This window comes from Bubalus kerabau, chromosome 21 (assembly GCF_029407905.1).
Source record: "Bubalus kerabau isolate K-KA32 ecotype Philippines breed swamp buffalo chromosome 21, PCC_UOA_SB_1v2, whole genome shotgun sequence".
NCBI classification, from domain to species: Eukaryota; Metazoa; Chordata; class Mammalia; order Artiodactyla; family Bovidae; genus Bubalus; species Bubalus kerabau.
In genome coordinates, this window is record NC_073644.1 from 7192428 (window position 1) to 7207407 (window position 14980).

The 14980-nt window shown below is 50.6% G+C and overlaps 1 protein-coding gene across 1 annotated transcript in view; it reads right to left on the reverse strand.

Annotated features, from left to right (window-relative positions):
- CNDP1 (carnosine dipeptidase 1) overlaps positions 1-13589 on the reverse strand; it is a 30023-nt gene extending 16434 nt beyond the window's left edge. Inside the window, exons 1-7 of the mRNA XM_055558863.1 lie at positions 13435-13589; positions 13074-13248; positions 10432-10578; positions 8814-8963; positions 7503-7665; positions 6767-6855; positions 1038-1238 (exon numbers count right to left, since the gene is read on the reverse strand). Coding sequence (XP_055414838.1) covers positions 1038-1238; positions 6767-6855; positions 7503-7665; positions 8814-8963; positions 10432-10578; positions 13074-13248; positions 13435-13589 — 1080 coding nt within the window. The remainder of the gene's footprint in view (positions 1-1037; positions 1239-6766; positions 6856-7502; positions 7666-8813; positions 8964-10431; positions 10579-13073; positions 13249-13434) is intronic.
- Positions 13590-14980: the final 1391 nt, after the last annotated feature.

The following is a 14980-nucleotide window of genomic DNA, read 5'->3' on the forward strand; positions in this document are numbered from 1 at the left end:
TTTCTCTCACACAACTGGGGGCTTCATGCCCCACTGGCTCCCCTGAAACTGGTGTTGGCCCCCAGCCTCACCTCCAGCAGTGCCGGGTCGCAGGCCACCAGCCCCCCGGCCCGCAGCGGAGCTGTCTCCCTCTTGTTTCACCCCGTCTCTTACTCAGCCCTCCTTTCAGAGAAATTCTCCAAGAAACTTCCTTCTGCTCTTGCCCACAGGACAGGTCTCCTTGTCTCTTCTAATAATTGCTTTCCCATCTGCTCACCCCAATGTGACCCTGGAGCCTCCTTCCTCTGCACATGGCGTGAGACCCAAAGGGCTCCTTCACGGGCTCCACGGGCTCAGCACTCATCCCTCGAGGTCTGACCTTGGACCCACCCACAAGACCTAAAGCTTCTGTCTCTTTGGTACTCAAAACTTCGGCGTGCTCCCAGCTGCTGAACTGGAGGAGGTCTGGAAGGGAATATCTTCTACAGACACCTTCCACAGCTGCCATTTCCAGGAGGGCTGTGGACCTGTGACTCCATCCCCTTCACATGACCTTGGCCTTCTCCTGTGCACACAGTGTCCAACCAGCTCCCAATTTCTAATGAGTTTGGGGTTTTGTTGTTGTTGTTTTAATTGTTTTCAGCTCCTTCCCTCTCAGCCTTCCTGCCTGGCTGGCCCTGCCCTGCCCTGCCATCTCATGGCACTGCCAGATGAATCCTTCACTTACTCACTTAAGCCCTCTGCCTCCTCAGGCAGCAATGCTAACAAAGCACTTGGGTTGGTAGTACTCCTCTGGGACCCCACGCTCTTATCCCTCCTTCTGGCCCCAGCATCTCTCCTGCATCCCCCTGGCCACAAACCCCTCTGCCTCTTCACTCCAGAAACAGGCACAAAGCACATGCATTCACTACTGGGAGGCTTCATGGACTCCCCCAGTCCCAAGACCCCGTGATCCCCCTACACCAGGTCAAGCACCCAGGTCAGCATCTGCTCCGTCCTCCCACCAGGATCCCAGTGTGGAAACCCCCACCTCCCTCACAGCCACGGTCGGCAGGTACCTCCACGGTGAAGTAGCTGTTCCCCCGCGTCCCGTAGATGAGCGCTGGCTTCCTCCGGCTAATCCACAGGTTGTCCGAAATCACAATGCAGTCCACACTCGAGAAGAACCCAGACTTTTCTTTCTGGACAAGTTCCTCCAGGGCTAGAGACCCAGACTCCTCCATCCCTTCGATGAGGAATTTGATGTTCACCGGGAGGTCCTGCATTAACGATGGGGTAAATCATGCTGCAGGAAAGAGTGGACCTCTTGCCCTTCACCTTTTGAAAACCCAGGATGTGTTTGGGTGTAACATAAATACACTGCACTGTTATACACATTCCCACAAGCCTGTTTACAATGAAGCAGTTTTAACTCAGGTTGTGAGCGAGCCAAGGTAATGGTCAATGAGGCAGGAAACTCATGTTGGTGACCATGGATCCGGGAAGGGCGTTTCTAAAAAGGCCATGTCCACAACACAGGGTTCCGCTCAGCCCCGCAGAGGGGCCCTACCCTTCCTCTCCCCAAGAGGACTTTTTCCAGAAAGGTTACTCCATTCCAAGTCTCTTTTCTGTCCTCATAATTCTGAGCATGATAAATGAGAGCTCTTTCCTTTGAAAGGCTGTCTAATGTTTAAGCCTCGGGATAATTTTTATTTCAAGTATCTGTTATTTTTCAGCTATGAGCTCAATCTGCCTTTTAACTTATTCAAAGGCTTTGATCTCACAGCAAAATGGAACTTGAGGTTTTCTCTAGTTAATATTAGGGCACCTTTAAAATTTTTACAATGTGCCTTTCCCCCATTTGGTTTTGATCTTTTTGCATCTTTATAATGTATAACTTCATATCTTTGAGAGGCACGTGGAGAGGAGAGGTCAATGACTTTTCCTGGAACGCGAGGTGAAATGGGGGCGGTAGGGGTTGAAAAGTGATTCAATGCAGATGAGGCAGCACAAACATACTAATTAGTTCTAATGAGTGAGACCGACTCACCCCAGATGAACAAAGGCAGGATGAGTGGGGGATTATGCATGAGAAAGTAAGTGACCTTGGGTCACTCAGTTGGTTAAGGGGATTTGGGGATAAAGATTCGCTCAGTGCATTCCCTGAATATATTTCTAGGTGTCTTAGGAAGTCAAGCTAAAGTTCTGAAATTTTAATATTTGAAAGCTCTTTATTAACATTTAACTAGAAAACAATTGCTAAGGAGCAGTTGAAAAGCCTTGGAATTTTCTGGCAAAATGCGATTAATAAAATACAAGCCAGTAGCTATTAAGTGTCAGAGAAGGATGTGAGATCAGCAGCCAGGGCTCTCTGCTCTGTCCCTTGACGCCCATGGGACCGGGGACTAGCCATGTCACCTCTCGAGTGACAGCTGCTTCTCTATGTGAGGCGGGTATTAATACTTGCCCTGCCTCTTGGTAAAATGAGCCAGAGAGGTTATGTACATGTAAGTGTGCTGAACAAGACAGGAAGGGGATGGGAGGGAACCAGGAAGCAAGAAGCCAGTGCTCATAAAGGGCCTGGTATTGGCGGGTACTAGAGGAAACTTTATACATGTAACTGCACTTAATACACTCAACAAACCTGGAGGTAGAAATGATCAATCTTAGATCACAGATGAGGAAAGTGAAGCTTGGAGAGATGAACTGATTTGTCTAAGGGCCATGAGGACTTCATACGTTTTGTTTGTGATTATGTAAGTTTCAGAACTGAAATTTAAAAACCAAAGTAGCTTTTTACCTTCATACAGGCAGGGTGAATGGAGGATTATATATTATGTATGCAGTGCTTTCCAGGTGGCACTAGTGGTAAAGAGCACTCCTGCCAATGCAGGAGACATAAAAGACTTGGGTTCAATCCCTGGGCCAGGAAGATGCCCTGGAGGAGGGCACGGCAACCCACTTCAGTATTCTTGCCTGGAGAATCCCATGGACAGAGGAGCCTGGAGGGCTACAGTCCCAAGAGTCAGACACGGCTGAAGTAACTTAGCACACATGCATAGAAACTTATAAATACTGTTTTCCTCTTCTTAAAGAAGAAGAACAGAAAAAGAGAGGAGGAAATTGGTGAGGAAGGAAGGAAAGAGAAAGAGACTAAGAAAGTAGAGAGAGAATTGAAGAGAGAGAAAGAAACCAAGGGCTTATTTAGAGGAGCACATGAACAACAGGTCAACAGGGCCCGGCCAGAAAAATGTCCTGATTCATTAAGCTTGTCTTCCTCAGTGAGATAAAGTAGTCAAGTGGAGAGCACTTAAACCTCTTCTGCTTCTTCTCATGAGAGAGTCTCTGGCATCTGATGAAATCACTTCCAGCAAAAAACAGAAGCAAAGCCAGGGCCTGCTCAATGGACAGGATTTGGGAGAAGCAGCATCAAGGATCTCAGCCTTGGGTATGGCTGGGCTGCACTTGCCTTGTGTTTCTCTTGTAGACACAGTGCCCAGAGATGGACCCCCACACCCCAGTACCCCCCAGATAGGACAGCCCACCATCGCCATAGCCATTGTCATCACCATCACCATCATCTCCATCCTCATCAGCACCATCACCATCACCATCAGCACCATCACCATCATCTCCATCACCAACACCATCATTACTGTCGTCATCAACATCACCATCATTTCCATCACCATCACCATCATCACCATCACCGCCATCACCATCATCACCATTGTCTCCATCACTATCACCACCATCACCATCATCTCCATCACCAACACCATCATTACTGTCGTCATCAACATCACCATCATCTCCATCACCATCACCATCATCTCCATCACCATCACCATCATCTCATCACTATCATCACCATCACCATCATCTCCATCACCATCACCACCATCACCATCATCACCATCACCGCCATCACCATCATCACCATTGTCTCCATCACTATCACCACCATCACCATCACCATCATCTCCATCACCATCACCATCATCTCCATCACCAACACCACCATCACCATCATCTCCATCACCATCACCATCATTACTGTCGTCATCAACATCACCATCATCTCCATCACCATCACCATCATCTCCATCACTATCATCACCATCACAATCATCTCCATCACCATCACCATCATCACCATCACCGCCATTACCATCATCACCATCGTCTCCATCACTATCACCACCATCACCATCACCATCATCTCCATCACCACCATCACCATCACCATCATCTCCATCACCAACACCACCATCACCATCATCTCCATCACCATCACCATCATTACTGTCGTCATCACCATCACCATCATCTCCATCACCATCACCACCATCACCATCACCATCATCTCCATCACCATCACCATCATCTCCATCACCACCATCACCATCACCATCATCTCCATCACCAACACCACCATCACCATCATCTCCATCACCATCACCATCATTACTGTCGTCATTACCATCACCATCATCTCCATCACCATCACCATCATCTCCATCACTATCATCACCATCACCATCATCTCCATCACCATCATCACCATCACCACCATCACCATCATCACCATCGTCTCCATCACTATCATCACCATCACCATCACCATCATCACCATCACCATCACCGCCATCACCATCACCATCATCTCCATCACCATCACCATCATCACCATCACCGCCATCACCATCATCACCATCGTCTCCATCACTATCACCACCATCACCATCACCTCCATCACCAACACCATCATTACTGTCGTCATCAACATCACCATCATTTCCATCACCATCACCATCACCACCATCACCGCCATCACCATCATCACCATCGTCTCCATCACTATCACCACCATCACCATCATCTCCATCACCATCACCACCATCACCATCATCACCATCACCGCCATCACCATCATCACCATCGTCTCCATCACTATCACCACCATCACCATCACCATCATCTCCATCACCATCACCATCATCTCCATCACCACCATCACCATCACCATCATCTCCATCACCAACACCACCATCACCATCATCTCCATCACCAACACCATCATTACTGTCGTCATCAACATCACCATCATCTCCATCACCATCACCATCATCTCCATCACCATCACCATCATCTCATCACTATCAAAACCATCACCATCATCTCCATCACCATCACCACCATCACCATCATCGCCATCACCATCATCACCATCGTCTCCATCACTATCACCACCATCACCATCACCATCATCTCCATCACCATCACCATCATCTCCATCACCACCATCACCATCACCATCATCTCCATCACCAACACCACCATCACCATCATCTCCATCACCATCACCATCATTACTGTCGTCATCAACATCACCATCATCTCCATCACCATCACCATCATCTCCAACACTATCATCACCATCACCATCATCTCCATCACCATCACCGCCATCACCATCATCACCATCACTGTCACCACCATCACCATCACCGTCATCTCCATCACCATCACCATCATTACTGTCGTCATCGACATCACCATCATCTCCATCACCATCACCATCATCTCCATCACCATCACCACCATCACCATCACCATCATCTCCATCACCACCATCACCATCACCATCATCTCCATCACCAACACCACCATCACCATCATCTCCATCACCAACACCATCATTACTGTCGTCATCAACATCACCATCATCTCCATCACCATCACCATCATCTCCATCACCATCACCATCATCTCATCACTATCAAAACCATCACCATCATCTCCATCACCATCACCACCATCACCATCATCGCCATCACCATCATCACCATCGTCTCCATCACTATCACCACCATCACCATCACCATCATCTCCATCACCATCACCATCATCTCCATCACCACCATCACCATCACCATCATCTCCATCACCAACACCACCATCACCATCATCTCCATCACCATCACCATCATTACTGTCGTCATCAACATCACCATCATCTCCATCACCATCACCATCATCTCCAACACTATCATCACCATCACCATCACCGCCATCTCCATCATCACCATCGTCTCCATCACTGTCACCACCATCACCATCACCATCATCTCCATCACCATCACCATCATTACTGTCGTCATCGACATCACCATCATCTCCATCACCATCACCATCATCTCCATCACCATCACCACCATCACCATCACCATCATCTCCATCACCACCATCACCATCACCATCATCTCCATCACCAACACCACCATCACCATCATCTCCATCACCATCACCATCATTACTGTCGTCATCAACATCACCATCATCTCCATCACCATCACCATCATCTCCATCACTATCATCACCATCACCATCATCACCATCACCGCCATCACCATCATCACCATCGTCTCCATCACTATCACCACCATCACCATCACCATCATCTCCATCACCATCACCATCATCTCCATCACCACCATCACCATCACCATCATTACTGTCGTCATCAACATCACCATCATCTCCATCACCATCACCATCATCTCCAACACTATCATCACCATCACCATCATCTCCATCACCATCACCGCCATCACCATCATCACCATCGTCTCCATCACTGTCACCACCATCACCATCACCATCATCTCCATCACCATCACCACCATCACCATCATCTCCATCACCATCACCATCATCTCCATCACCATCACCATCGTCTCCATCATCATCACCATCACCGTCACTGTCGTCACCATCCTCACTCCCAAGTGCAGCCAGCACCTACCTCGTCCAGGGCCTTGAACGCGCTCACCGCGTTGATCCATGCTAAAACTGGTCCTTTGTTGTCTGTTGTTCCTCGGCCATAAAGTTTTCCTTTAAAAGTGGGGGAAGAATTTTCAGAAAAGCACAGATGCCTCTGCCAGGTTGAGTGAATCAAAAACAAAAGTGGATTTGCAGAAAATTGTTTGAATCGGGTTCTCTCTTTTTCTAGGCAGCAGTCTTGATCTGAACTCACAAAGTATGATTTCTTATATACAAATAGTATGCTAGTCAACAAATGTAAGCTAATTGAAAATATACAGAGCCCTTTGGCCTTAATAGTAGTTAGCTATTTTTATCCAAATTCATTGAAAAAGGCCCAAAGATTTGTTGCAAAATATCAGGTAACACAGCGTTTCACTCCGAGATTTTACAATTAGCAGGGAAAAGAAAAAGGGTGCACAGGTGTCTCCATTAATCTTTCTTCTTCTTGTCTTTATAAAGCATAATTACATTTGATGTTTTTTAAAAAGAAAATATGTGAAACCCAAGAACTCCCATCCTGGGGACTTAATTCACCTAGGGGCACAAAAGCTCATAGTTTCTTTCACAAATGAAAGAAAATCAGCTTCATTGAACCAACTGGCGAACCATGAGGGCTGCATTCTGTCCAATCCTCACAACCACAGGTAAAACCTGGAACCTGAGGCAGAGCTGCATCTCAAAGCCTCAAGCTCTGGGAGCGATCCTTTGCCACTGACCGTCCACCTCCGTCAGCGTGTATGGGTCCGTGAGCCACCCGTCCTCCTGTCTGGCAGGCTGCACATCCAAGTGGCCGTAGAAGCACACGGTGGGCTTCTTGGGGTCACTGCCCAGTTCAGCCAGGAGGATGGGAGGTATTGGGAGGGTCTGACCATCAGACAGCTGCAGAAGGAAAAGGGATAATGTTTAAAAAACAAAACTATTTAGTTCTTCCAGAAGTCTGTTTCTACCCCCTGGTCCTTGGAGAGCCACATCATCCTTATCTGACTCTTAAGAGGGTACCACAAGACACTTCTAATGAAACCATGAGAAGTCAAGTCCTTCCTCAGATACACACTGGCAAAGAGTAAACTTAATTGAACATGCTCTTCCATATGAGAGCTTTCCCAGTGGCTCGGCTGTAAAAGAATCAGCCTGCAATTTTGCAGATGTAGGAGATACAGGTGTAATCCCTGGGTTGGGAAGATCCCCCAGAGGAGGAAATGCCAACCCACTTCAGTATTCATGCCTGGAGAATCCCATGGACAGAGGAGCCTGGCGGGCTACAGTCCATGGGGTCACAAAGAGTCGGGCATGACCTGAGTGACTGAGGACACTCTTCAGTCTGAACTCGGACTCCACCAGCTCCAAGCAGGCGGACACAGTCCTGGAGACTAGTCTTTGCACACACGTCAGCGCTGAAGCAGGGGACACTGGGAGGTTCGAGTAAAGGTCCATATGCCCCCGTGTGTGTGTGTGTGTGTGTGTGTGTGTGAGAGAGAGTGTGTGTGTGTGAGTGTGTGAGACTGTGTGTGAGTGTGTGTGAGACTGTGTGTGTGTGTGCGTGACTGTGTGTGAGAGTATGTGTGTGTGTGTGTGTGAGTACGTGTGTGTGTGGTGAGTGTGTGTGTCTCTGTGTCAGTCATGTCCCACTCTTTGTGACTTCATGGACTATAGCCCACCAGGCTCCCCTGTCCTCCAGACAAGGACACAGGAGCGGGTCGCCATGCCCTCCTCCAGGGATCTGCCCCCGAGGGGCAGCAGTGAACCTTGATTCTGAGAGGTCGGGTCCTTTAAGGGGGCATTTGCGCTTAAGGGAGAGGGCCCTTGGGAGAAACGCAAAACACGTGAAGGATGTGAACAGCACAGGTGAGGGGCTTTGACGCGCCCGCTTCACCTGCCGCATCTCCCCCTCGGTCTGGCAGGACAGGAGACTGAGACTGGAGACGACGGGGCGTGCGGGGGAACCGAGGAGCCCAGGGAAGCCCCATCCTGCCCCAGGAAGGGGAGCCTGGCGGAGGCGGGAGGCGGGGAGGAGGGGGCACCAGCACCTGCTGAAAGCCTGCGTCCACCGAGGCCACGCGGGCTCCCAGGCCCCGGAGCCGGTCTGCGGCCAGGCCCGCCATCCGAAGCAGCTCTCGTCGCAGGCGGGGCACTGGCTGCACCGAGTCGCTCTCGACGGCCACCCACTCCTTCAGCGTCTGGGAGCAAAGGCGACAGGTGGTTAGCGTGGGGGGGGGTCATTATGTCTGCTCCCCTGGGGCACGCCTCGCAGGACCCCGGGGCCCCTCTTCTGACCTGGAGACCCAACTGGAGGTGAGAACAGGAGCCCAGGGGAAGGACGGATGGGGGCGCCTGCCTCTAAAGCCCGGACCTGGGCCCCCCCAGGCCTCAGCCCCCACGGAAGGGCCGTCCCCATCACCCAGCAGACATCTGAACTGAGAGCCTCTGGCCACCCGCTCGAGGACTTGGCTTCCCACGAACGCCCCTTGTGGGTCACTGATTCACCTCTCTCTTCTCTCCCCACTACGAATTCCAGCCTATACTGGACAACACCCCAGTAAAGTTGTGAAAACCCAACAGGTATTTTCATCAAGTAAACACGCCCCCACGAGGAAAGAGTCCATGAAGGCCCAGCTACGGGCCAGCAGCCTGGAGATTTTAGTGCTTTAGTATGAACACGGGGGGTTCAGTCTGTTTGCACAATAATATTCCTGACATGGGCTGGTTGGGCCAATGAGCAGACGCTGACCATGCATCACGTGCCAGACACAGTGTTGGGAGCTCAGAGTATTCCTGGTGGTGGAGGCAGGTGGGGTGTGCTGGGGTGAGGGGCGGGGGTAGGAGAGGCAGCAGGAGAGGGGTGTGCCAGGTGGGACGGTGGGTACAGTGCCTCCCAACCCCCATGGCTTTCTGCTCCCCAGGCCTCCCTCTCCCCCTTGGTCCCTGCTCGCCATGTCTCCCTGCCACACACATGCCCACACCATGTGCAGATGGCCACGTGTCAGGATGAAGCAGAGAATCGTAAAGGAGGCAGTAAAGTACATAGTCCACGTGGGCTACCAAACAGACAGCCTTGCCATGAGCTTGGCAGGACTCTGTCTGGACTTACAGCTGCTGTAGCAGCTGGTGATGTAACGGGGACATTTCTGGCAAGTTTGTGGGTGGAGAGGACCTTGGTGAGGGACCCTTTGAAGGGGAGGGGAGGATGGGCCATCTGATGATGGTCCGGGGTAAACATGGACTTACAGGAGCTTGCTGGTCATCCCTGAATGGACATACCTAGACCAGACGTGCTGGGAATGCCCCCTTTTAGAAGGAATGGCCAGGAGGGATCTCTTACCTAAATCTAACCCACATTGACTATTTTAATTCAATGAGGACCCACATGCATTTTAAATGGCATTAAGTTGTCAGAAAAAGAATGAGACGGTTATATAGCATCACTGACTCAATGGACATGAACTTGAGCAAGCTCCCAGAGATAGTGGAGGACAGGGAAGCCTGGCAGGCTATACAGGTCATGGGGTCACAAAGAATCGGACACGACCTAGTGACTGAACAGCAAGTTGTCAGGAAAAAAGAAAAAATAATCCACATCTCCCAGCAAATTCTCCCAGCTTCCCAAAGTGCACTTTCTATGTGTTTGATGCATGTCTGGTCTCTTACCTGCACAAATTCATCTTGATGGAGGTCAATGTACTGGAAGACTTTCTCCAGCGGCCCAGGGGGTGGGGTGGATGGGGAGAACATGCCTCTGACCAGCAGCAGCAGGAAAGCAAGGAGAGACTCTGCCTGCGAGTGGGCGACAGCAGGGGACCATTTAAATTAAGGACCAGGTTTAGGACTTTCCATCTCTCAAATACGTCAATAAAGTTAATGTTATCTGACACAGCTGCTCTCCGTCTTTTGAACTGAAATAACACAAGGGAGTAGAACAGGAGATGTATTTTTTGCTACATCTTTTGACAAACACTTCCTTTGCAATGCTAGAGAATTTTAATAAGACAGAAACCAAGTTAACAAACTTGTCTTTAAGCAACGTTCTGTTCTTTTCCTGATACAATCTTTGCTATGGGTTCTGGGGCTTCCTGCAGGTGGCGCTAGAGGTAAAGAAGCTGCCTGCCGATGCAGAAGACGTAAGAGACACCCAAGGGGTTTGATCCTGGGATCGGGAAGATACCCTGGAGGAGGGCATGGCAACCCACTCCAGAATTCTTGCCTGGAGAATCCCACGGACAGAGGAGCCTGGCGGGCTGCAGTCCGAGGGGTGGCAAAGAGTCGGATAGTTGTCTGACTCTTCAGTTGTCTGAAGTAACAGCACACACAGGTGGGGTCACTTCCTGTAAAGTTAAATCAGTTTCCTAACATCCCAGGTGTCAAGGGCAGTGTCAAGGGCAGTGTTTATAAGACAGAAAGGTGTGAGTTAATGATATTTATTTAAAAATGAAACAGCAACAAAATTACTTTGGGTAATCACCAAAGAAATCTTTGGTAACCTTTCACTTTACTAGAAAGAATATTTTGTAAGGACTGACTAAAATCCTGTGCAGTGTTGTAGGGCCTCGTGCCATCCACTCCTGGGGTCAGAATACTCTAAGAAGAAGCTTTACAAGATTTGATCTGATAAATAACATGGCAGGACTGGCAAGCATGTAGACACTGCGGGCTGCGGTCTCCGCCTGGGAGCCCCTGACCCACGGTTTTGCAGCCCGGTCTCTTCCTTCCTTTGTCTAAGACCCCATTACCTCCCCCTGCCCCACCTGTGAGCCCCTTCTGGCCTTCCTTCTGCCCCCACAGAAGATTTCAGGCTAGCGGCACAGCAGGAAAAAAACAGGTCCAGAACTGAGTAGAGCTTCCAGGTTGAAAACTAAGCTAATTATCTTCCTCCTCTTCCTTCTGGATTGGTTCTGTACCATTTTGAAATAGATTTTATTTTTCAGAAACATCTTAGGTTCAGGCTGCTTCTCCCGTTGGCCTCTGATTCCAGGCACCCACAGAGCAAAGGTGAGGACTTGAGTCTAGAAGATAAAGAATTACTGCTGCAGCTGCTGCTAAGTTGCTTCAGCCGTGTCTGACTCTGTGCAACCCCATAGACGGCAGCCCACCAGGCTCCCCCGTCCCTGGGATTCTCCAGGCAAGAACACTGGAGTGGGTTGCCGTTTCTTTCTCCAATGCATGAAAGTGAAAAGTGAAAGTGAAGTTGCTCAGTCGTGTCCAACTTTTAGGGAACTACTACAACTCAATAATAAAAGACAAATTAACCTAATTTTTTAAATGGGCAAAATATTTGACTACATACTTCTCCAAAGAGAACACACAAACGGCCCACTAGCTCGTGAAAAGATGCTCGACGTCATTGCCACCAGGGAACTCAGATCTAACCACAATGAGGCAACAAGTCACACCACTCAGGATGGTTAAAACTGACAAGTCAGATGACCACAAGGGCTGGCAAGGGTGTGGATAAACCGGAAACCTCCTGCATGGCTGGTGGGGATGTAAGATGGCACAAGTGCGTTGGGAACTAGTCTGGCTTCAGTGGTTCAACAGAGCCACCACCATACGGCCCAGCAGTTCCACTCGGCGTACTTAGGCGTACACCCAAGACGGATGAAAACACATGTCCACTTGAAAACTTGTACGTGTTCACTGCAGCATTGTTTGTACTGGTCACAGGTGGAGACAAAAACCCAAATGACCAGCAATGAATGACTGTACAGACAACATATGGTAAAGACACACAATGGACTATTACTCAGCCATGAGACAAATGAGGTTTTGACACGTGCTACAATATGCGTGAACCGGAAGAAACAAAAGGCTACACTTTTTGTCCAATTACGTGAAATGTCCAGAATAGGTAAATAAGGAGACAAGAGTAGGTTGGTGGTGGCCTAGGGCTGGGAGGACTGGGGGTGGAGGTGGGATGGGGGAAGGGGCTATGCCTGCTCATGAGCTGGGGGATCTTCTCCAGTGATGAGAATGCTCTGAAGTTGACGGTGACAGTGACTGCTAAATCGCTTCAGTCGTGTCCGACTCTGTGCGACCCCATAGACGGCAGCCCACCAGGCTCCCCCAGTCCCTGGGATTCTCCAGGCAAGAACACTGGAGTGGGTTGCCATTTCCTTCTCCAATGAGAGTGACTGATCAATTCTGAATTGACTGAAGACCACTGAGTGCACACTGTGAGTGGGCAGACCGCGAGGAAAATGAGTCATATTGCCATACAGTTGTCATCAAGACAATAATCATAAATATAATCACCCTGCCACAACAGAAATGCGTTACTGAGTATGAGAAATGTGTACAGAGGAAGCCGCGGAGAGGGTCCAATGGGTGTTGTGGCGAGCTGCGCTTCTCCGTGGGCGGACGGTGCCGCTGAGTCGCGGCCTCGCCTCCTCCGCTCCCAGCTCACCCGACAGGAGCGAGTGTCCCGGGGGCTCGGGGTCCCGCGTCGGGGGCGGGCAGAGCCTGGAGCCGGGGCTGCGGGGACCCGCCGCGGCGGGACGGCGAGGACGCGCAGGACGCCAGCTTTTACAGCTGAGCCATCTAAATGAACTGCTGAACTGTTATTTTTATTTTTCATCCAATTTCCATTACAAAAAAATTATCTGTTGCTCCTCTCCAGTGAAATGTGAAAGGAAAATCTGAAAAGGAAAAGAAAGCCACGGGAGAGGACGGAACACCTCGGTGGTGACGCCCAGAGCACTTGCAGGGGAGGGGCGCCGAGGACTGGCTTGCTCCCCAGACTGCGTCCTTCGCGCAGCGCCTGCACCGCGCCGTACCCTCATGGGGTGTGTTTTCCTGTCGTCTGCCTTTTCCATTTCCGTCTGCCTCCCCTCTCCATTCGCTAGCAGGCCCGCGGAGGCCGGCTCTGGGCGCTCATCCTGCCTTTAGGACCCCGGGTGGATCTCTCCTCCTGAGCCTCGTGTCATAGTCATGCTTGACCTGAACCAGTCACTCACAAAACCCTGGGCCTGAGAGAGGGCACTCCTGGCCTGGCCTTGGCAGGAAGGAGTCGCTGGAGAGGAGAAGGTGCGGGCGGGGGTCCGGGAGCAGAGCCAGATGCCCAAGTCATAGTGTCCTCCCGGTGGGGCCGGCCCTGGGCTGCTCTGGAGGCTCCTGGGAACTCCAGTGGGGTGTTCTGAGATGGCACCTGGAGTTCCCGGTGCCCCTGGGCTGCGTCCATTTAAAGGTAAGGACTTCCGACTTCTTGAAGTACCAGCCACACCTCTGCGGTGACCATCCTCCACCCATCAACCGAGCTTCACTTCCTCAAAGCCTCACCCTACAATGGACACAGGCCTGTGGGGTCTCTCTGCTCTCGCCTGCCTCCAGTCAACAACTGGGGAGAAAGTTAGATGAGCTGTGTGCTTAGCAGACAGTGGCCTTGGAATGCCCCTGGGCTGCCTCAACCAACGACGCTTCTCTATCTCCTGCCAGGAAAACAGCAGGCATTTCACGAGGAGGCTGGGTTGTCCTTAGCTTCTCGTGCTGAGCGGCATGAAGAATAGAAAATGAAAGCATTCTTGCCTCCCACCCCACACAGCCGGGGACCAAGAGTGGCTCCCCCATGTACACACGACGGCCCATCAGACAAGCCCTTTTCTGCCCATAAGCAACTTTAGTGCCAGGGTCCACCTGGATGCCCAGAATGCTACTTACCAAGGCTTTCAGGGCCCCACGTGATGTCTTACAGCTATCGCTCTACCTGTGTCAGCTTTGATGAACTTTATGATATAGAAAAAATTAGCCTAGTTTAATCTCATGATGAGAGGATTAAAAAATAAAAATTCCAAACCAAAAAAGCCAGCTTTGCTGGATTCTGTTCATTCCCCTGTGAGCTCTGAACTGAGCCAAGGACTCCTGCAGAGATGAGCCAGTTCAGCAAGCCCGTGAGGGCGGGGCTTTCAGGAGGCAGCCTGGGCATGGCCCTGGGCCAAGGAGCAGTTTCAAGGAGCCGGCCTCCCCAGGAAGCCCCAGGAACCACCAGTTTCTCCTCCTTCTCATGGGCTCAGCTGGGTGAGCCTCACCCCAGAGGAGAGCTTGCTGTTGGTATTCAGTCGCTCAGTCGCGTCTGGCTCTTTGCGACCCCATGGACTGCAGCATGCCAGGCTTCCCTGTCCTTCACTGTATCCTGCAGCTTGCTCAAACCCATGTCCATCGCGTCGGTGATGCCATCCAACCACCTCATCCTCTGTCATCCCCTTCTCCT